Source organism: Primulina eburnea, chromosome 12, assembly GCF_022965805.1.
Source record: "Primulina eburnea isolate SZY01 chromosome 12, ASM2296580v1, whole genome shotgun sequence".
Taxonomy (NCBI): Eukaryota; Viridiplantae; Streptophyta; class Magnoliopsida; order Lamiales; family Gesneriaceae; genus Primulina; species Primulina eburnea.
Window position 1 is genome coordinate 13,871,013 of NC_133112.1, and position 23,976 is coordinate 13,894,988.

Sequence of the window (23,976 nt, forward strand, 5' to 3'; positions counted from 1 at the left end):
GAATTGACCGAGACACATGTTTTCCTTCCATCGGGTTAAATCAAAGTGTGCATTCCCTGAACCCCCTAATTCATCTCACCTTCCTCAAACCATTCTTTATCTCTTTCTCTCACTTCCCCCAAACCTCCATCGGTGCCCACCGATTTTTCCGAAGAAATTGCCGCTCCATCGACTTTGTGATGTCATTCAAGTTTCTGAAAGTTGTCATCGTCAATCTCCTTCACATCAAACCACATCTTCTCGAGGTAGGTATATTTCACCATTTATCCAATCCCCCATCACAAAAACATTGTAGAATATATCATATTTCATGATGCACTCAAGGTGTTCGTGAATATGTCTGAATGAGTTTTTTTATGAGCAATACCTTGCAACACCCACTGCATGCATCTCAACAGGACGGCTCCCTTGGTGCCCATATTCAAAACTTGGCCTATAGCTAGTGCAACTTCTGTAATCTTCCATGCGCTTAAAAGAAATGCACCAGCACAAGGAATTGTGATGCTCCACCCAAATTCACTGAGGATTAGATCTCATTTTCTGGAATCTTGGCAAGCCATAAATTAAAAAATGGCAAGATTCATTCCATCTCAAAAAGAAGTGACACGTGCCACATCAATGACAACAATAGCACACACAAAGCATGGTTTTGTTGATCAACATCCCATTATTTCTAATGTGGTCCCATTTATTTCGCAGGAACATAGTTGGAGGAATTGAGGATTTATCTCAAAGGCCAATGCAAGCAGTACCTTAAATACCAATGGATATGGAAATTACCTCTTGGGAGCGCCGCCGGCCAATCCAAAATAATTTCCAAGCTTGGATGAATATCTTTGCAACTGATCGAGCATATATGTATGAAGTGTAATACACATTGAAAAAAATACGTAGGCTAGGGACAGTAGGTGTACTTTTTTGCACTTGTTTGCCATGGTTTGGTAAGTGTCTTTTATGAGGTGTAGGGTTGGAAAAGTGGCTTGATAGCCAAAATTTGTTTGTAAAATACATTGTTGTTCTGGTATATGTTGCTTGGCATATATTTTCAGGTGTTTACAATTTTGGCATATCACATTTACAAGAGAAACTCTGCCAAATTTTTTGTAAAAATCACTTAAAAATAACAGCTAACTAGCCTGTTTCCCTTAAGATTCTCACAACACGCTATCACCAATGCTTATTAACATCCATACTTTCCAAATACCATCAAAATATAGAAATATGTAATAAACGTACTCTACACGTCATCAGTTCGGCTAACAAGACAACACATTATTCTCTTAAAAATACATCAGCTGCAAAGGATTCCATGAGCAAATTTTCTTTTTATTTATTCACAGATGCTCCATCACTATTTGCAAACAAATTCAGCAAGGAATGAGCTTTTTAGCAAGGAATGACTTAAAAGCCTATTCCTCTCATATTTACAGAAACTTCTTATAAGCCAATATGACAAAATTAACCAAAGTGGTCATCCAGCCTACTTTGTACAATACTTCCCATCTTTTCAATTTTTATAAACCACTTGTCTCCGGCCGTCGATCTTTCATCTGAGCCGGAGCTAAGATGAAATCCTCATTTGTAACTTTTCTTCCTCACTACCTCTACGTTCCTCCTCAAATATTACTTTAGCTCCATCGATATCCCACAACTCCTGAGATTGTACTTCATTCACCAGCTGCTGCAATGTGGCTTTACATTCGGAAGTTGCAGCGACTTCCATCTCTTTTTTAGTGAACTTAGTCATCGACCTCCTCGATAATAGGTCGGACCATAGGTCTAGGAGAGACCATGGCAGTAGGTTTGAGAACCTTCTCAACTATTTGTTTACCTTTTGAGTATCCATGTACACTGCTCCTGGTTGTCCACGCACCTTGTAGTTACAAAACTTGATTGGACCAAATCCTCCATCATAATATCTAGCTTCCACGGCATTGGAATTCGATTGATATGGCTGTGAATCAGCCTGTATCACTTCCACTTCATCCTCTTTCCACATTAACAGTAACTGGTGCATAGATGATGATACACAATGATTGGAGTGAATCCAATCTCTCCCTAACAAATCATGGAAGCTAGCACTGGAATGGACCACGAAAAAAGCTGACAGCGAGGATCGAGACCTCACAGTAACATTTTCTAGCAACACTCCCAAAGTTTTTGTAGATTCCCCGGTAAAAGCTGCCACAGAGAATTCGGTGGAGATCAAGTCTTCCACATTCTTCCCCAACTTCTGAAGGATTCTGTATGACAAAATATTCACAGCATACCCATTATCTATCAGCACTCTAGACAACGACTTTCCATTCACATGTGCTACAATGTAGAGTGGTTTGATATGTTTCGTCATTTCGTTGGAGGGTCGTTTCATCAACACTCTTTTCTCTTCATCGACAAGAACACCGACGCTTTCATTCAAAATATCAGTTTGAATGGATTCTGTACCACTCTGATTTTCAGTGAATACATTGGATTCAAATGTTCTTTTGCGTTTAAACTCCTCTGGCAGCATTAACGAACCAGTGGCACATTCAAATGAAATGAGAATATGTCCCACCCTGAAAGTAGCTTTCTTGACAACATTACTGTCTTCCTCCGTCAACAAGTCATCATCTTCCTTTTCTTTATCTTCAGTAGCCTTCCTCCCAATTTTTTTCTTCTCTCTTAGTGATTCATCCACCTTAGATCTGCGCTCAGCAGCTTTTTCTCTCAACAAACGTCGTTTTTGGGTCCGAGAAAGCAGTTTTAGGAACTTTGGATGCTTTACCCGTTTCCATACACCATTGGGGATTGCTCTGGGAGGAATAACAAAGCGAGATTTCCTTTCGTATCTATTATTGGTGTCTAGAGGTGGTGGCCTCTGTATTAACTTCTGGAATGACTGTCGGTCACTCCTTCCCTCGCCATTCATTGACCCATGAAACGAAACATTTCCGAGGTGCTGGTTCTCCGGCCTTTTGGCCATGGATCCTCTACTGTACCTCATATTCCTCCCACTATAATACATATCATCTCCACTGTGATAGCGGCCTTTTCCATGAAAAGTTTCTGTCTTGTTCTCCTTTACCTCAAACATCATTTTCCGAGGCAGTGTGGCATACCAAGTAAAAACAATACTAGTCAATGAATTGGGAAACAAACTTAACTTGTAGTTGGAAAAATTATTCAAATTTGCTAGTTCCCCACACTGTATTGTAAACCTTGTCACATGTTCCATATTAGATTGACAGTCTTCCCCCGAGTACAAAGTAAAGTCTGGAATGTGATATCCTCGTGGGTAAGGATTTTCACGATCAACAACATCGGGGCATAGCTTATGAAACTCTGGTCGGTTGATTGGCCTCACTCCCGAGCCATACAACTCATGAATAACATCATGTACAGTCTCGAAGTCCAAGACTGGAGTTTTTCGCAATGGGTGCGGGGAATAATTTGCCCCCCGAGTGTTATTCCCCGAACCTGGCACTGAATATCCACGCATTCCCTCATCACCATACATCCCTGGATGTAAGTTACTGCAATTTTGGAATTTTAACCCCAATTCCTCATCTTTTTTGTGCGGAGGAATGTACCTTCCTTCCCTGGCAGATTCAGGAATCAGTGCTTCTCCCAAGCGGAGATTTTCACCTGCTTGAGGAATTCCCGATCCTTGGCCTTGATCTTTAAATAGTTTAGTGTACGCTTCTTGAAGTTTATCATTTTCTGATGTAACAACCTCTCCTTTTGCAGACTTCCTCCATTCCTTCATCTCTGCCACAAATTCCATCATAACAGTAGCGAAAGCTTGGGTCATTTCTCTGAGATCACTGGGTATATTCTTTTCCATAGTCACCATGAAGTTTGTTGAAGGTCCATCACCACCAGAAACGACAACTCCTTCCTTCATAGTCTCCTCTTCGAACTGGTGAACTAGCCTTTCCACCGTTCTTCCATCTGCATCAGTTTCCTGAAACTCTTCTTGTGAGCGATGGCCATTCCCTAGTGATGGAGGAATTCCTTCACTCTTCTCAGTACGCTTTGGAGGCATTCGGGTCCCACCGGGCGTGCCAACTTGTTTGTCACGAAATTTTGCAGGTGTGCCAGGCACGTGTTCGTGCCAAATTTGTGAAATAATCTGACTTCGTTTACCAAACGTTGCGGATCTCGATTCGATCATTCGTTCTAATTCCTTCGAAATGGCTCCAAAACTAAGATCACAGAATGAGGAATATAATGGAATTAACAGGGGAATCCATAAACAACATCAACATTAGTTATGTTTTTATAATTCGAACAAAGTTTTTACAAGAGAAATTGTAAAGGCCCGAAAATTCGTGCTTGAAAATTTTTTGCGGAAAAATTTAAAATTTTCTTTTAAACTAAATGAAGTATCAACTTCATAAAATAAACTGTTAAATAATGTTTAATGTTTAAAAATAGCAGCGGAAGAATTTAATGTTTACAAAGTAACAATTTAAAATAATTCAACAAGAGGTAAAATGTTTGAGCATAAGAATCGTAAGTGCTGAAAATGAGGTCCTCGGGTCCCACTACTGCCGACCAAGCTAGCTCACTGGTCCCCGCCCTCAGCCCCGACATCAGCAGTACCTACAATAATCAAGTCTAGTGAGCCTAAAGACTCAGCATGCATAAATCGTATATAGCGAGTACATAAATAAATAGTAAAATTTTGCATGAGGTAAGATTTCGTATCAGGAGTCATAAAGTGAAAATACTTCGCCATAAACAATTATAATACGTGCATAACTAAACTGAACATCGTAGTAAAAATGGTTGCTCCATCGAGCCCTGTCATAAATATCAAGTAATAATTTTCTGGTGAGATTATGGTATCCGCAAGTGGCCACTGCACTAATATAAACTGCAAAATGACCGGTGACTGGCGACCAGACCGATAACTGGCGATCGGATTTAAATATGCTCGTCTGATCAGACAAAATGCCACAGTATACTGGGTGGTACAAACTGAAACTGACCGGTAACTGGCGACCGGATTTACAAAGTCTCCCATGGTAGTGCTACGGCCAAAAGCAATATCGCATAAATCTAAAAAATGAACATTTTAAATTTCTATGCACGTAATATAATTAAATGGCATCATCAAATCTGAAAAATTTCAATCTCCTGTATTAAAATCATTTACTTGCGATAATTTAAAAAATATCTATATGACTTGATTGAAGAGTCAAAGGAGATATAAACATGCCTGGGTTTGTTTTGACAGAAAATAAACGAAATACTGACGCGGCGCGGTGGAGACAGAGTGCTCTTCCTTAATTCCTTTAAACCAAACATGCATGATAATTATTATAATAGTTTAAAACAAATCGTAAACGTGATGCATGAACATTAAAAAAATATTATGATTTGTGCTCAGGGCGCTGCTAGGACTAAGATCTCACCTCGGGTGCAAAATGACCATTTTGCCCCTAGAAACTATAAAATTACCATTTTACCCCTGAACCTCTAAAATTGACCCGAAGCTTACCCAACTCCTTAAAATATCCCAAAACATTTTTAAAATTGTTCTTAGACATAAAATCGAGCCAAATTCACAACTTAACCGATTCGTTTTATAAACTTGGACGAGGTCCCGGTTTTAATCCGAATCGACCCGAAACACATCCAAAATTTTCCCAACTTTATTTCACACTTTCAAACCACTATGATGCTCTTGAATTAGTGCCAACAGTCCCCTACCCCACGACTAGAAATTTCAGTACATCATCCAAAATATCTTGCCCCTACGCTCTTACTTGTATTCCATTCCTTCATCTTCTCCAAGACAACTCACGCTCTTACCTCCTCCGGCTGCGCCAGCCCTGAAACCCGCCCATCATAGACCTAGACAAGACCTTAATGCACCCTCCTTAAACACACAACCAGCCCCATGCAGCGTACGACCTACGACGAACCGAGACCCAACATAAGCTTAGCTCACGGCTACCCCTCCTCACGCTAGGACACGATCGATCTGCCATGGGGGTAGATCCAGCAGCTATCAAGCCTCACCAAGCCGTGTCTCCAGTCCACCAGGAACTAGTACATGGCTCAGTTTAGCCCTCGGCCATTGGTGTAATCTCTCCCCCGATCACCACCTCAAAACGAGGAAAGCTTGCACCACTACTGTAAGGTCCAAAATTAGACGACGTAATCCAACTGCATGCGAATCTAGGAAATTTTGAAAAATGGGTAATTAATTTATTTTAATTGCTAATTAATTATGTGACATACATGTTTATTTGCTAAATATGATTTTATTGTCATCATGCATAAAATGTAAATTTTTAGGAATATTCAAGCGACGATCGAGGAACGGGGACCGAGGGCTGAAGAAAATGTAAAATATTTTTATTAAATGATTATTTTTAATGATTTAAAAGATGGTCGATATTCTAAGCATTTTCGAAAATAAGGAGTTTTGAGATGATTTTATACGCCGGGACGTAGATTTTATCGGTGTTGGTTTTTCAAATAAAATTCGAGCTTTCGGGCATCCCGGCTATTAAATTCACATTTTTATTTAAAAGAAAAACTTGTTTCTATTTTATTTAAAATCTAATTAATTTAATTGAGCTTTAATTTATGGCTTAATAGGCCTAAGCCTATTTAGATAATTATATTAGTATATAAAGTGTATTTTTGCCACAATTCTAGAATCACCTAATCGGTCACTCTATTTTATCTTTTAAAAACTCTCTCCAACACAACACCACACACGGCACTCTTTAATTCTGGAAAAGAAAATCGGCAGCAGCCTTGGGAGGGCTTTCACGTGGAGTTCTAGCCTTGTCATCTCTCCCGTTCTTCGTCGTCGTCGGTTATTCGAGCGTATATAACGCAAAGGCACGCCTTAATCTCCTTTTCTTATCCATCATATCATATTATTGTTCGAATATTTGAATGCATGAAGAACACGGAAATCGTTTTCGATATTTACGGTTTATGGCATGTACAAGAGTAAATTCATGTTCCTATGATCTAAACTCATGTTTTATGTTGTGAGGGGCTGCCATGATGTTAAAAAATTGCTAAATAGACGTCTGTACACGTTAGAAGAATTCTTAGACACAGCCGATCACCACCGAATCAAGAAAACAAGAAAACAAAAAAAAAAAAAGAGAACCGTTCTTTGCTGTCATGGTTTGGGTGATCGGGTTCCATGAAAAAAAAAAGGATTTGGCTTGGTCTTGGCTTGGGCCAGGGCTCGGCTAGAGTCGGTTAGGGGTCAGGGAGGAGTCCTAGTCATGCTAGGACTCGAGTCGTGTGGGCTGGGAGGAGGCCTTGCCAAGCAAGGCTCCACCCGAGAAGCACTTCTGCCTTGCGCAGACTTCAGGGTTTGCGCAGGAGACGTGGGCTTGGCCTGGGGTTCAAGGGCTGGGTCACGGTACATCCTAAGAGTCCTAGACGAGTGTTGGAGGGGTAGGTTAGAGGTTCAAGTCGTGGGTTAGGGTCTAGACATCAAAACATAGAACCCATGCAAATAGGTGTTCTCGGCCAGCACTAGCAGCGGGTTGGGTTGTCTCGTTTTTGGGTTTTGGGTGGGTTCCTTGTCGAACTTAGAGTCCAGTAGGTAACTTTGACATGTTGGGCAACTTTTGGCTCGATATGGTTCGGGGGGTAACTCGATAAAATTAAGAGATGGCTCGGGGTTGAAGTTTAGGTGTCAAATTGAGTTCTAAAACAAAGAAAAATTGGAAAACGACTCACGGGGGTCGAGTCGTGATCCATAAGGGCTAAAATAATATAAAAGACTAAATTTAGAATTTAGGAATTTTATATTAAAGTTTGGTATTTTTCGGGATTAAAACACCGTTAAAATAATTAAGAAAAGATAATTGAAAAAGTCTAAGTTTTAAGCCAAATAAAATTACGAAAAAATTCATATAAGCTTAAGTAATTATTTGGGACATGTTAGAGTCATGAAATCAAGAAAATAATCGAAAACGAAAAATGTTGAAGCCAGGGGTAAAACGGTCATTTTACACCGGGAAATTAGTAAAGGTCATGGCAGTGCCCGAAATGCTGTTTTATGTTATTATGATGATTTTGAAATGTTTATGAATTTCGCATGATTAAATGCTGATTTTTAAATGTCTAAAGAACGTTTATGATTGAAGAAGACATTTAAAATACATGTTGCATGCTTGGTTTCAAAGGAAATGAAAATGTTATGTTATGCACGTTTTTATAAAGTGATGTGAATGAAAAGTGTTGAAGGATGTGAAGTGATTGTGACTAGTTCGTTAATGGTGGCGATATCCTGAGGGTGATGGTCTCAGTGGGAGCCCGACGATCGTGTTTCCATTATTGCGAACAAGAGGTTAAGAGGTTATGAGGTTTGAGGTTAGGATAGGAATGTCGTGAGGGGAAAGCCCATTGGGAGCCCCGACGATCGTATTTCTATTCGATTCATGTTAGGCCAGGGCCCAGTTGACCGGTGAGAGTGTTGCTGGTGTCCCCCGCCGCCCAGTACTGTGGTTATATTTCTGATGGATCCATCGAGAGGTCATGTCATGAGAGGAAAGTCACAATTAACGAACTGAATTCAACAAAGCAAAAGGAAAAGGAAAAGGAAAATGTTTATGATCATGTTTAAATGTTATGTCATGTTGAGGAAAAAGGAAAAAGATTAAGGTTTATTTATGCATGTCATGAAAATGTTTATGTTTAAAGTTTTATGCATCATGAAAATGTTTACGAAAATGTTTATGTTTATGCATCTTCATGAAAACGATATTTTAAGTACAAATATTTTTCACCGTTATATGTTGACTGTATTACGTATTACTCGTTACAAAGATTATGGTGTGTTGAGTCTTTAGACTCACTAGGTGTGATGGATGTAGGTGGTTCTGAGGGAGGACTTGACGGGTGATACTACTGGACTGAAGGTGCACACAACCCGAGGACCAGCGCTTCTACTTTTCCGCATTACGCTTTATGATTTCTTTTAAAGATTTTAAGACTATTTATTTATGCTTTTGAGAGATTTTTGAGAGTTTAGTATGGGCTACACTTTTCAACATTTATTGCTTTTTAGGTTTGGTAAAACGTTTTACGATTTCTGGTTTGATTATTCATTTAAATTTTCAAATACTAGTTGGATGATTTACTTTAAAATGGTGGAAGATTATTTTTATGTGCATGTGCATGCAATGACCGAAAATGTGAGAGATAAAAAAAAAAAAATTCTAGTACTTTTAAAGCAATAAAAGATGAGGACGTTTCAGTTGGTATCAGAGCCAGGTTCTGTAAAGGGTTGTGCCACCATCAGCGCCGGGAAGATCAGTCGTCAAACCTCCAAGTTGTAAGTTGTACATGCTTTATCTGATTTTATGACTTAACCTGCATGAAGTTATGAATATTATGTTTACGATGCATGTTTATTAGCTTTTTGAGTATTTATGCTTTGCATGCTTAATTTGCTAATTGAGTTAGGATTTGTCGCATGATTAGAGAACTTAGATTTAAACGCATGTTGGTTACGTTAGAATTTGGAAAACATTCAGATATAATGCCTCCTAGACGTGCTCACGCTCACGAGAACCAAGCCGAGAACAGTGTTAACCGACGAGGGAACAGTCAAGGAAATGCACCACCACCACCACCACCCCCACCGGGGGATCCTGCTACTCGTGCCTTAGAAGGCATGACTCGTCTCTTTGAGCAACAGATACAGCAGCAACAGTTGCAATAGCAGCAGTTACAACTGCAGTTACAGCAGATGCAGCAGCAACAGCCGCCACCTAGGCCACCGCAGGATATTTATGAGCAGTTCCGGAGGCTAGGGCCAAAGGAATTTTCTGGCACCACCGATCCTTTTGCTGCTGAGAGTTGGATCCGTTCGCTAGAGGTGCATTTCCGCTATCTAGACATGGGAGATGCCGACTGCGTGAGGTGCACTACCTATCTGCTTAGGGATGATGCTTCTTTATGGTGGGAGGGAGCCGAGCATGGTATTGATCTTGCTACACTCACCTGGGCTCAGTTCAAAATGAAATTTTATGAGAAATACTTCACTGCTGATGTCCGGAGTCGGATAAAGAGGGAATTCATGACTCTCCGTCAGGGAGACGTACCTGTTGCCGACTTTGTGAAGAAGTTTGATAGGGGTTGCCACTTTGTGTCCCTTATTGCGGGAGATGCAGAGGAGAAGCTTAGGCACTTCATGGATGGCCTACGACCTACTGTTCGGGATAAGGTCATGATGATGAATCCGGGTAATTACGCTACGGCAGTTACATGTGCTTATCGGGCTGAGCAATCCTTGAAGGATATTGACTTTGAGCTACAGCGGAAGAGGCAACAGCATCATAATAATAATCAGCCTGCCAAGAAGCCGTATACGGGACCTCCTAGACCTCAAGGGTCTCAAAAGCCCCAAGGTCAAGTTAAGAAGCCAGTGCCGCCGAAGCCACAGAATCCGGGAGCACCAAAGCCTAATGAGAGACAACCTTGCAAGCAGTGCAACCGTTTTCACCTTGGCAAATGCGAATGGGGATCTCGTAAATGTTTCTTATGCAAAGAGGATGGACACATAGCCAATGATTGCCCAAAGAGGTTAGCAGCTACTACGGCCCGAGCTTATGTGATGAACGCCGAGGAAGCTGAAGGGGAGGCAGACACTACACTCTTCACGGGTAACCTAGTCATTTAACATTTTTATATTGCTTATTTCTGCATGAAATGTTAAATTGGTTATTAAGATTGAATTGTGATCAAGTTTCAACCTAGAATAAATTAGGTTGCATGTTCTACTTAGTTGAACTTAAGCAATGATTCTAGAAACCATAGAGAAATTATTTGAATTTTGTGCCTTATTTTATAAGAAGGATGTTATGATTTCAAATAAAAAGTCTTAGGGCCAAAATTAAAGAAAATCGAAAAGGGGTTTTTTTTTCGAATTTAGAGGGGGGCCAATATGCAATTTTCGAAACTTAAGGGACTTGAATGCAAATATTCGAATTAATGGACCTAAATGCAAAATTCTGAATTCTTAAGGATCAAAATGCAATTATCGAACATCAAGGATTAAATCAGAACTTCGAATAATATAAGGACTTAATTGCAATAATTCGAAATTATGGGTCAATTTTGCAAAATTCCAAAAGTTAAGGGACTAAAGTGCAAATCTTCCTAGAAATGTTTAAGATCAACCCGAAATCTTTGTCCAACCTTGGGAATTAATGATAGTAAATCCTTAAGTTTCAAACCGAAAAGATTTAAAAGACTTTTCCATCACAGGGAGGATCATCATTCTAGGGGTAGCTACCTATGCGTTGCTAGATTCGGGAGCTACACATTCCTTCATATCAGAAACCTTCACCAAAAGACTGAATATTACTACTCAAGATATGGGTTTGGGTGTCAAGGTTTCGATTCTTTCCGGTGATCAGATGCTCACATCTAAGATTGTTAAGAATCTGGAGCTTCGTTTATTCAGAGATGTTGTTCGGGCAGATCTTATTGTGCTTCCTATGCCCGAATTCGATATTATATTTGGGATGGATTGGCTATCAGCGAATGGAGCTTCGATTGATTTCCATCAGCGATCTGTATCTATCAGGCCACCCAGTGGCAAATCTTTTGTTTTCGAGGCGGCGAGAAACAAGCAAATGCCGCATATTATCTCTTGTCTATGTGCGAGGAAGCTTATCAAGCGTGGATGTCCAGCTTATCTAGCTTGTGTCACTACTGCACATGAGACTATCAGCCAGAAGTTAGAAGATGTTGATGTTGTGAGAGATTTTCCTAGCGTCTTTCCCGAAGACGTTTCTGGCATTCCACCCGATCGTGAGGTGGAGTTCTCTATTGATCTTATGCCGGGCACTGTTCCTATATCTAAAGCACCGTATCGTCTAGCACCCGCTGAAATGAAAGAATTGAAAGATCAAATTCAAGAACTGCTAGACAAGGGTTTCATTCGCCCTAGTTACTCTCCATGGGGCGCTCCAGTGCTATTTGTGAAAAAGAAAGATGGTAGCATGCGTCTTTGCATTGATTATCGGGAGCTCAACAGGGTCACCATCAAAAATAAGTATCCATTACCGAGAATTGAGGATTTATTTGACCAATTGCAAGGGGCTTCGATATTTTCAAAAATTGATCTGCGATCGGGATACCATCAGTTGAAAGTTAAGGAGTCTGATGTTCACAAGACGGCGTTTCGCACAAGATATGGGCACTATGAGTTTATGGTCATGCCATTCGGGTTGACCAATGCGCCAGCGATCTTCATGGATCTCATGAATCGCGTCTTTCAGCCGTTTCTGGATCAGTTTATTATTGTCTTCATTGATGACATTTTGATATATTCCAAGAGCAGAGAGGAGCATAGCCGTCATTTGAATACCGCACTGCAGGTACTGCAAGATAGAAAGTTGTATGCAAAATTCAGTAAGTGCGAGTTTTGGCTTGATAGAGTGGCGTTTTTAGGCCACATCATCTCTAGTAGTGGAGTAGAGGTCGATCCAAGTAAGGTGGAAGCTGTGAGAGAGTGGCCAGTATCAAAGAGCGTCACCGAGATTCGCAGTTTCTTGGGACTAGCTGGCTACTATCGCAAGTTTATTCAGGGGTTCTCATCTATAGCGGTACCCATGACCGCCTTGACAAAGAAGAATGCAAAATTTAATTGGGGACCCGAGTGCCAAGACAGTTTTGACAAGTTGAAGCAAGCCTTGATATCAGCGCCAGTGCTATCTATGCCATCGGGGCAAGGGGATTATGTTCTTTATACCGACGCTTCTAAGCTTGGTTTGGGCGCAGTTCTTATGCAAAACGACCGAGTTATCGCCTATGCGTCAAGACAGTTGAAAATTCATGAAAAGAACTACACCACTCATGATCTTGAGCTTGCAGCAGTAGTCTTCGCACTGAAAATTTGGAGACACTACCTCTATGGGGAGAAGTGCAAAATATTCACTGATCACAAAAGCTTGAAATACTTCTTCACCCAAAAGGAGTTGAATATGAGACAGCGCAGATGGCTTGAATTGGTAAAGGACTACGACTGTGAAATTAGCTACCATCCGGGAAAAGCTAATGTAGTGGCAGATGCATTGAGTAGAAAGGCAGCAGTTATCACTCAATTATCGCTCCAAAGACCGTTGCAGTCCGAGATACAGCGGTTTGAGCTTACAGTGTATGCTAGGGGCGAGGCCCCTAATCTTGCCACATTATCAGTCCAGTCAACATTGAGAGATAAAATCCGTGATGGGCAGTCCACTGATGAGCAGTTGCAAAAGTGGAGAGCTAGAGATGAAGCCAAGGGCCGGAATTTATATTCAGTGGTGGATGGTTTAGTCCGTTATCGAGACCGTCTATGGGTTCCTAGTGACGATTCTTTGAGACATCTCATTATGAAGGAAGCCCATGACACACCATATTCCATTCATCCGGGCAGTACAAAGATGTATAGGGATTTGCAGTTGTTGTATTGGTGGCCAGGCATGAAGAGAGACATCTTGAGGTATGTATCCGAGTGCTTGACTTGTCAGCAAGTCAAGGCAGAGCATCAGAGACCAGCGGGAAAATTGAAGCCACTCCCTATTCCCGAGTGGAAATGGGAAAATATCACCATGGACTTTGTTGTAGGATTGCCTAAGACTGTTAAGGGATTTAATGCCATTTGGGTGATAGTTGATCGTCTTACGAAATCAGCGCATTTTCTACCTATTAAGACGACATTCACTATGGTTCAGTATGCCGACTTGTATGTTCGAGAGATAGTTCGGCTGCATGGGATTCCGGTATCCATTGTTTCTGACAGAGATCCGAGATTCACGTCATCTTTTTGGAAGAGTCTACATGCAGCGATGGGGACTAAGTTACTATTCAGTACAGCATTCCATCCTCAGACCGATGGCCAGTCAGAGAGGGTTATACAGATTTTGGAGGATCTACTGCGAGCATGCGTTATTGATTTCCAAGGCAGTTGGGAACCAAAGTTACCTCTAGTGGAGTTCACCTTCAATAACAGTTTCCAATCATCAATTGGGATGGCTTCTTTTGAGGCACTCTATGGAAGAAAATGTAGATCTCCTATTCATTGGGATGAAGTTGGGGAAAGAAGAGATATTGGTCCAGATGTGATTGAAGAGACGGCTGAGCTAGTAGTCAAAATTCGTGATAGAATGAAGACTGCACAAAGCCGACAAAAGAGTTATGCGGACAAGAGGCGTAGGGACTTAGAGTTTGCAGTGGGCGACCACGTATTTGTGAAAATAGCACCCATGAAGGGTGTTATGCGCTTTGGCAAGAAAGGCAAGCTTAGTCCGAGATTTATTGGTTCGTTCGAGATTTTGGAGAGGATTGGGTCACTAGCTTATAGAGTGGCACTGCCACCCGCACTTTCTGGAGTTCACAATGTGTTCCACATTTCGATGCTGCGGAAGTACATGTCGAATCCGTCGCATGTGCTTAATTATGAACCTCTCCAACTAACTCCAAATATGACTTATGAGGAAAGACCTGTCCAGATTCTGGCTAGACAAGAAAGACGATTGCGAAACAAAGTCATTCCAATGGTCAAGGTCAAGTGGCTGAATCACTCGGAAGAGGAAGCTACTTGAGAAACCGAGAGGGACTTGAAGGGTCGCTATCCAGATTTATTCGGTAAGTTCTAATTTCGAGGACGAAATTTTATTTAAGGGGGGAGGAATTGTAAGGTTCAAAATTAGACGACGTAATCCAACTGCATGCGAATCTAGGAAATTTTGAAAAATGGGTAATTAATTTATTTTAATTGCTAATTAATTATGTGACATACATGTTTATTTGCTAAATATGATTTTATTGTCATCATGCATAAAATGTAAATTTTTAGGAATATTCAAGCGACGATCGAGGAACGGGGACCGAGAGCTGAAGAAAATGTAAAATATTTTTATTAAATGATTATTTTTAATGATTTAAAAGATGGTCGATATTCTAAGCATTTTCGAAAATAAGGAGTTTTGAGATGATTTTATACGCCGGGACGTAGATTTTATCGGTGTTGGTTTTTCAAATAAAATTCGAGCTTTCGGGCATCCCGGCTATTAAATTCACATTTTTATTTAAAAGAAAACCTTGTTTCTATTTTATTTAAAATCTAATTAATTTAATTGGACTTTAATTTATGGCTTAATAGGCCTAAGCCTATTTAGATAATTATATTAGTATATAAAGTGTATTTTTGCCACAATTCTAGAATCACCTAATCGGTCACTCTATTTTATCTTTTAAAAACTCTCTCCAACACAACACCACACACGACACTCTTTAATTCTGGAAAAGAAAATCGGCAGCAGCCTTGGGAGGGCTTTCACGTGGAGTTCTAGCCTTGTCATCTCTCCCGTTCTTCGTCGTCGTCGGTTATTCGAGCGTATATAACGCAAAGGCATGCCTTAATCTCCTTTTCTCATCCATCATATCATATTATTGTTCGAATATTTGAATGCATGAAGAACACGGAAATCGTTTTCGATATTTACGGTTTATGGCATGTACAAGAGTAAATTCATGTTCCTATGATCTAAACTCATGTTTTATGTTGTGAGGGGCTGCCATGATGTTAAAAAAATTGCTAAATAGACGTCTGTACACGTTAGAAGAATTCTTAGACACAGCCGATCACCACCGAATCAAGAAAACAAGAAAACAAAAAAAAAAAAAAGAGAACCGTTCTTTGCTGTCATGGTTTGGGTGATCGGGTTCCATGAAAAAAAAAAAAGGATTTGGCTTGGTCTTGGCTTGGGCCAGGGCTCGGCTAGAGTCGGTTAGGGGTCAGGGAGGAGTCCTAGTCATGCTAGGACTCGAGTCGTGTGGGCTGGGAGGAGGCCTTGCCAAGCAAGGGTCCACCCGAGAAGCACTTCTGCCTTGCGCAGACTTCAGGGTTTGCGCAGGAGACGTGGGCTTGGCCTGGGGTTCAAGGGCTGGGTCAGGGTACATCCTAAGAGTCCTAGACGAGTGTTGGAGGGGTAGGTTAGAGGTTCAAGTCGTGGGTTAGGGTCTAGACATCAAAACATAGAACCCATGCAAATAGGTGTTCTCGGCCAGCACTAGCAGCGGGTTGGGTTGTCTCGTTTTTGGGTTTTGGGTGGGTTCCTTGTCGAACTTAGAGTCCAGTAGGTAACTTTGACATGTTGGGCAACTTTTGGCTCGATATGGTTCGGGGGGTAACTCGATAAAATTAAGAGATGGCTCGGGGTTGAAGTTTAGGTGTCAAATTGAGTTCTAAAACAAAGAAAAATTGGAAAACGACTCATGGGGGTCGAGTCGTGATCCATAAGGGCTAAAATAATATAAAAAGACTAAATTTAGAATTTAGGAATTTTATATTAAAGTTTGGTATTTTTCGGGATTAAAACACCGTTAAAATAATTAAGAAAAGATAATTGAAAAAGTCTAAGTTTTAAGCCAAATAAAATTACGAAAAAATTCATATAAGCTTAAATAATTATTTGGGACATGTTAGAGTCATGAAATCAAGAAAATAATCGAAAACGAAAAATGTCGAAGCCAGGGGTAAAACGGTCATTTTACACCGGGAAATTAGTAAAGGTCATGGCAGTGCCCGAAATGCTGTTTTATGTTATTATGATGATTTTGAAATTTTTATGAATTTCGCATGATTAAATGCTGATTTTTAAATGTCTAAAGAACGTTTATGATTGAAGAAGACATTTAAAATACATGTTGCATGCTTGGTTTCAAAGGAAATGAAAATGTTATGTTATGCACGTTTTTATAAAGTGATGTGAATGAAAAGTGTTGAAGGATGTGAAGTGATTGTGACTAGTTCGTTAATGGTGGCGATATCCTGAGGGTGATGGTCCCAGTGGGAGCCTGACGATCGTGTTTCCATTATTGCGAACAAGAGGTTAAGAGGTTATGAGGTTTGAGGTTACGATAGGAATGTCGTGAGGGGAAAGCCCATTGGGAGCCCCGACGATCGTATTTCTATTCGATTCATGTTAGGCCAGGGCCCAGTTGACCGGTGAGAGTGTTGCTGGTGTCCCCCGCCGCCCAGTACTGTGGTTATATTTCTGATGGATCCATCGAGAGGTCATGTCATGAGAGGAAAGTCACAATTAACGAACTGAATTCAACAAAGCAAAAGGAAAAGGAAAAGGAAAATGTTTATGATCATGTTTAAATGTTATGTCATGTTGAGGAAAAAGGAAAAAGATTAAGGTTTATTTATGCATGTCATGAAAATGTTTATGTTTAAAGTTTTATGCATCATGAAAATGTTTACGAAAATGTTTATGTTTATGCATCTTCATGAAAACGATATTTTAAGTACAAATATTTTTCACCGTTATATGTTGACTGTATTACGTATTACTCGTTACAAAGATTATGGTGTGTTGAGTCTTTAGACTCACTAGGTGTGATGGATGTAGGTGGTTCTGAGGGAGGACTTGACGGGTGATACTACTGGACTGAAGGTGCACACAACCCGAGGACCAGCGCTTCTACTTTTCCGCATTACGCTTTATGATTTCTTTTAAAGATTTTAAGACTATTTATTTATGCTTTTGAGAGATTTTTGAGAGTTTAGTATGGGCTACACTTTTCAACATTTATTGCTTTTTAGGTTTGGTAAAACGTTTTACGATTTCTGGTTTGATTATTCATTTAAATTTTCAAATACTAGTTGGATGATTTACTTTAAAATGGTGCAAGATTATTTTTATGTGCATGTGCATGCAATGACCGAAAATGTGAGAGATAAAAAAAAAAAAAAATTCTAGTACTTTTAAAGCAATAAAAGATGAGGACGTTTCAACTACACTCTCGGCCCCCTCCCAAAAATCTGTTCAAACCTTAACCCATCACCCAGCCTCGCCTTACCCTCCTGTACGTTCCCTTATCAACAACAAATCAGCGATCCCTTAATGTGAGTTGTTGGAACAACATGATGCGTGTTTCATGGTAAAAAGCTCTCAAAAACGCACCCACATGCGAGATCATAAAACTGAATGCACACATACATATTATACAGGATACTTAGGACGTGCATGATCAAAAATAAGAGTAAAAGCGTGCCTTATAATGAGAGGAGGAACCAAACACGAAGCAAATGGAGACTCGGTGGAATTTTCTTTGCAAAGCAAATCTACATCCAAAGCTTTCGGCTGCTGCGTTCAGAAAACCGAGAGAGGATGCTTGAGGGAAGTGGGTGTCGGCTGATGCACAATTAGGTTTAGGGTAAAGCATGCTTAGGGATTAATTATATAGGATAAATTATTAGTTAATGGGCCTAACTTGTTTAATTTAAAGATTAAAAATATGATTAAGCCCCATAAATCCAAAAGTAGGTCCATTAAGCTCAAACCCACTCCCGAAAGATATTTAGAGTTGGAAAGATTTTGAAAATAATAGCCGAACCATTAAAAAGTTCCCCGACTCGATAAAATTAACGTACCGATAAAAATTAAAATCCTGCGGATAAAAATATCCAAAATTCTCATTTTTGAAAAGTACGCTTAAAAATATTTTAACTTAATTTATAAAAATAGATCGTGTAATAAAAATAATTTTTCTGAAAATTCTCCGGTCTCTGTTTCTCGATCGAACGTGAAATGCAACTTAAAAATCTTAATGCACGAACTTTTAAAATTTCATGAAGCAAATCCTATTATGAATGAATTATGCATAAAATACATAAAATAATTAAACATAATTTAATGAAATGAACATGCTAAGTTATCACTCCTTAAATGAGTCTTTATTAGATTATCTCAATACTCCATCTCCAGTCCGACCTCACTTATTTAATTGAAAATGTAACAATTAAACTACTGCGTAAAATAAATAAATTTAAAGAAAAGAATTTAAATACTCCTGAAATAAAAAAAATCATTTTAATTTAAATACTAGGAATTATGCATGACTTATACGTAGTCTAAATTACGGGTTCTACAGAAATCTATGGAAGATGATTGCTGGAAATAAAATAGACAACAGAATAAATGAGAGCAAATTTGCAGAGACGTTGCTGTCGATTTTTTGTTGATTTTGTCGAGGCTCTCTCTGATTCCTTCGTTCCCATTTTTGTACAACTCCACTAAACGGTTTGGCCATTTTCCACGTCTATCCATGATGTGTCGTGGATCACCTCCTCCGTCATGGCCTTCAACTGACACTTTATGGGCTTGTTCATTGGGCCTTCTCATATTCTGCAGGCTTTTATATTTGACGGGTTTTCAAATATTTGGGCTAAACAGAATCGTTTTTCAGGTCATAGCTAGTTCGACCGTTTGATCGCAAAAAGTTTTTTAAGTATGTTTCGGAATGGACCCGTGACCGATTCCGAGTTGAACCTGTCAAACCGGTTGGTCCGGTCCGGTGCTAAATACATTATTTTTAAATACCCGAAAGTTTTTTTCAAGATATGTTTTCCTGCACAAATATCTTAATTTTTAATATAATTTGAATAATATGATTCAATCTAATATATATATATATATATATATATATATATATATATATATATATATATATATATATATATATAAACTAGTATTTAACCCCTGCGATGCACGAGATGATATTATTAAGCATTAGTAAAAAATGAATAGTTATTTAAATTGAAGAAAATAATATAATTATAAAAAATTTAAAAAAATTATTTTTTTTGCTAATTTTAAAAAACTTTCTTAAATACAGTATATGTCGATTAAATTTTTTGACTAATAATCACTATCATATAACAAAATTTTAGATTGTGTTAGCCTAATACAATGACATTATACTTATCGTGCTTAATGTATTGATGTCGACCACCAACCTTAATACGTATTTAATTCTTTAATTTTCGAGAAGCTATATATTATTATTTTTTAACATATGATAAAAAAAATTTAAATCACATTCAATAAAATTAATGAGAAATACTTTTTTAAAAATTCAGTAATTCGTCTAAATCCACATTTACAAACAATTTTGTGAAATGACACGTGTTTGACACATTTGAATGATAATAATAATTGTTTCATCAATATCTTTATCCAAATGGATTGTGATTTTATATACAAAATCTCTTTATAATATACACAACATCCTATTATTCCGAAAGAAAAATGAAACATGTGATCATAAGTAAATTATGCATAAATCCGAAAATTTATTTTATTAAAATTTACTATGTGCATTCTAAAACAATGTCAATAAATTTTATAATATATCTTCTAATAAGATGCGTACTTTCTTTAGAATTGGTTTAATCATTTTCATTACGGGACATTTTATACTATCATATATCCATGAACTTTGTAATATAGAAGAAAATTATCACATTAGTAATACGTAATAATTAAATTTTTTTACAAATAGAAGAATAATATTTTTTACTTCTCGATCATGAAATACATATTTCAGACTTAATGTCTCGTTGTTTCCATATGTAGGTAGTTAGTTCATAACAACGAACAAATCTAAATTTAAACGAACATTAAATCTTGGAAGGATTCAACTCATATATGGTGCTGAAAAGATGGGTTATTTCAGAATTCAATTTTTGAGTAGATAAATTTAGTAAGATAAATAGAATAAAATTGGTTTCTAATATAATATACAATATTGCATTATTTATAATTTAAAATTCAAATAAGGCATCCCAATAGACAAAAATTATATATTTGATGCTTTTGACAGAATTATACCATACATTAACTCTTTCAAATTATGGAAATCTCGAATTGCATGCATTGTGTGTCAAACATTTCTGATTATTGAGGGTAATATATATGTTTATTGAGAATAATTTAATATCCATTTGAAACTCTTTTGAATCTATCTCTTTTAATTTTTTTGTGTTCTCTTATTTGAATTTTAAATAAGACAATTAAAGATATACAATATACATATGGTTTTGGAAGAAAATTACAATGTATTAATTCTTTCAAATTAAGGTAATTTCGAAATAATATGCATTTGGGATAAAAAATTTATGATTATTAAATGATAATTTAATGTCCATAGGAAAACCTTGTTATAGTGATAACTTTTAACACTCAATCAATTTTATTTTTAGAAAAATTAAATAAACTAATTAAATATTTATTTATTTTTTAGTAAGTAATTTGGGTAGGAAATTACTTAAAATAGCAAATATATTTTTGAATAATTTACTTCATGAGTGATATTGAACATTACAATCATTTGTATTTTAATTTATTTATACAGTTTTTAATTAAATTGATTGATATAAACAATACAAAAATTTTAATGTAGTTAAGTTTTCAATAAAGTTTAGTTTCAATTTGAATAAAAAAAATAAAAAACATATAATACATAAATTATATTTGAATTAATGTAAAAATTAATTAAATTAAAAATTGAATTAAATGAATTGATATAATCAATGTAAACAATAATTGAAGTGATCATTTATTGCAGTACACATATTTCAATATTCATGATATATCTTTCTTTTTTTAAAAAATGATATTTTGGCTGAACTTTCTTATTTTGACAAAAACTCTGTTCTTATATAGATTAAGTTGAGGCTGGAATTTACGGGTCTTACACGCAAAACCTGTCCCATTTTTTTATACATGATAACACTAAGACAAATATCGTGGCACTTTTGAGTCGTATCTACTGTTCATGGATGTATGGATTATGAATCCCGTCACAAAGTCAAACTCAAGTATATGTCCATCACACGTACTATTGTTCATCAGACAATCCCTAAAGACAGAGAGCATTGGACCATGCATTATTCTCGAACTTAAATGGATGATTGCCACCAGACACCTCAAATCTATTTACTTGGCGTTAAAGAAGTTTTTGCTGTCACTACAAAAATGATTATTGATTATTTACTTAACAAAAATTGTTTTTTTTTTCAAATTCATATTTTGTGTTAACTTCTGATTAATTTAATTGAAATTTATAAGATGTTGTAATATTGATTCTGCTTCTATAAAAGTGATTCTAGAAACAATTTAAAGTCAGAATAAATTATTTACGATGCACAACTCACTTCTAATTTTGAGTTTTTCAATTTTGTTTTCAAATATTACGGTCGGACCCAAATTTTCAAAGAGAAAAACTAGAAAACAAAAGCTCATTAGAAATTCATTGGTCCAAAAGACGTTAGCACACACGATAGAAAAAATTGACCTACAATCCACGACCATTGATCGTGGAAGATGAGTCAAACTACTTGCAAGATGTGAACAAAATTAGAAGAATCTTCATAAGGAAAACTCTCGAAACTTCATTAACAATCAACTTAAAACTACAACAAAATGCTTATGCGATTCTTCATCAATTCTAACTCATTTTAGTTCGCTCAATCATTACCTTAATGTCCTCAGTTTCAACATATTCCTTCCGTTTTTCATTTTTAATTGTAAAAATATTATTCAAATTCATAATGGCATAATCTAATTAGTTGTTGCTCATGAATTTTTTCTGCAATTTCCGTAAATTCATGTTTTAAATTCTTATTTTGTTTTCTTACATAGGGAGTTAGAACCAACAAAAGAATTTGTTAGACATGAATTTTATTGTGGCGATGATAACTAAAACCAGTAGACCAGCAGACCAGAACAAACTTATCAGTAGCTGCTGTTCTAGTAAAACTAAACCAGTAGAAAAGGGATAAATACAAAACCAGTAGAGAACGTTTTCTAACGTTGCTATCTTAATTGTTACCGTTAAAGAGTTCCTAGTACTAACATTAATTGCAGCATTAAATACTATACGGAATCTTTTAATGCATATTACCCAATTAAGTATAAAACAAGACTGATTGTTTTATAGCTTTTCTGCAGGAACTTGTTTCGGTAATAAAGCTGATTGTATCAGTTATCAGAAGACTTCTCTGATTGTGAACGTTGAACTCAGTCGATTATATATACTTGGATTAAATCCTTGTTCGACACGACACTTCGCATAATATCATTTTTCAAGGAACAAAGCTACTCTCTTATCAGACGAATATCAGAATTCCTTGAGAATTTTAAAAGTTCAACACAAAGAAAAGTAGCACACGCTTCATAGCTTATATCTGATCTTTTATAGATCATCTTGTGCTACTAATTCTCACACTCTTCACAATCTTTACATCACTCATACTTTTATCAGAAGAGTCTGTAATCTGAAAAGAGTCTTTTCAGAACTTTGTGTTTCGCATTTTTGTGAGTTGAGAAACTAAGAGTTTCAGTAGGCTGAGGTGTAAGTCCTTCTGAAGTGGGTGTGTACAAGTGTTGTACTGTAATATCCAAAGTCTTTTAGTTATACCTTCTGGAAACAGAAGAAGGGGAGACGTAGAAGAGTTTATCTTCGAACTTCCATAAACAACTGCTGTCTACTGCTTTATTGTTTTTCAACTACTTCATCAGATTGTTTCCGCACGTTTTACTGTAATCAGGTGAAAGTATTCGCACAAGATTAACTACTAACCTTAACAGGATTTTAGTACCTCATCAGAACGAAAAACGAGTAGAGTTTATTCACCCCCCTCTAAACTCAACTTCGATCCTCAACAGAATTGGATCCACATTGCTAGATCATAGAAGTCAGATTATCCATAACTTTGGCATGATTTTGTGTTAGCACGCTTACACAATTTTTTGTGCAAATAGATTTGGCACACCAAGTGGGACACAAGTTGATTCGCATGATGTGCCAATATTTGGAGGACATTTCAACAAACATTGTTGTTTCGGACGTCTAAGATTGATGGGGATTGAAGATGAAGCATCAAGCATAGTTAAGCGATTAAAAGAGTTCAATGAACCATTTCATGGAGACGTGTCGAGTGACCAAGCATGCGAATGCAAATTGGCCTGAGTGGACAGCAGCTGGCACGTATTCGCGCAACATGAAAGTGCAGCCGTGCACTCAAAATAAAATTTGAGTGCCTCTGGACAAAACCTGGAGCTCACCAGGATGCACATATGGTGCACCCGTGCTCCTTCTGAAAGATAATCGACTATGGGTGCCCAGAATGCTCCACGGAAGTTTTAAAAA

The 23,976-nt window shown here is 37.6% G+C and overlaps 1 protein-coding gene across 1 annotated transcript; it reads left to right on the forward strand.

Annotated features, from left to right (window-relative positions):
* Nucleotides 1-9,727: 9,727 nt before the first annotated feature.
* On the forward strand, nt 9,728-10,660 carry LOC140806671 (uncharacterized). Its single transcript, XM_073163220.1, has one exon. It carries the CDS (start codon nt 9,728-9,730, stop codon nt 10,658-10,660), a length of 933 nt encoding a protein of 310 aa, XP_073019321.1.
* Nucleotides 10,661-23,976: the final 13,316 nt, after the last annotated feature.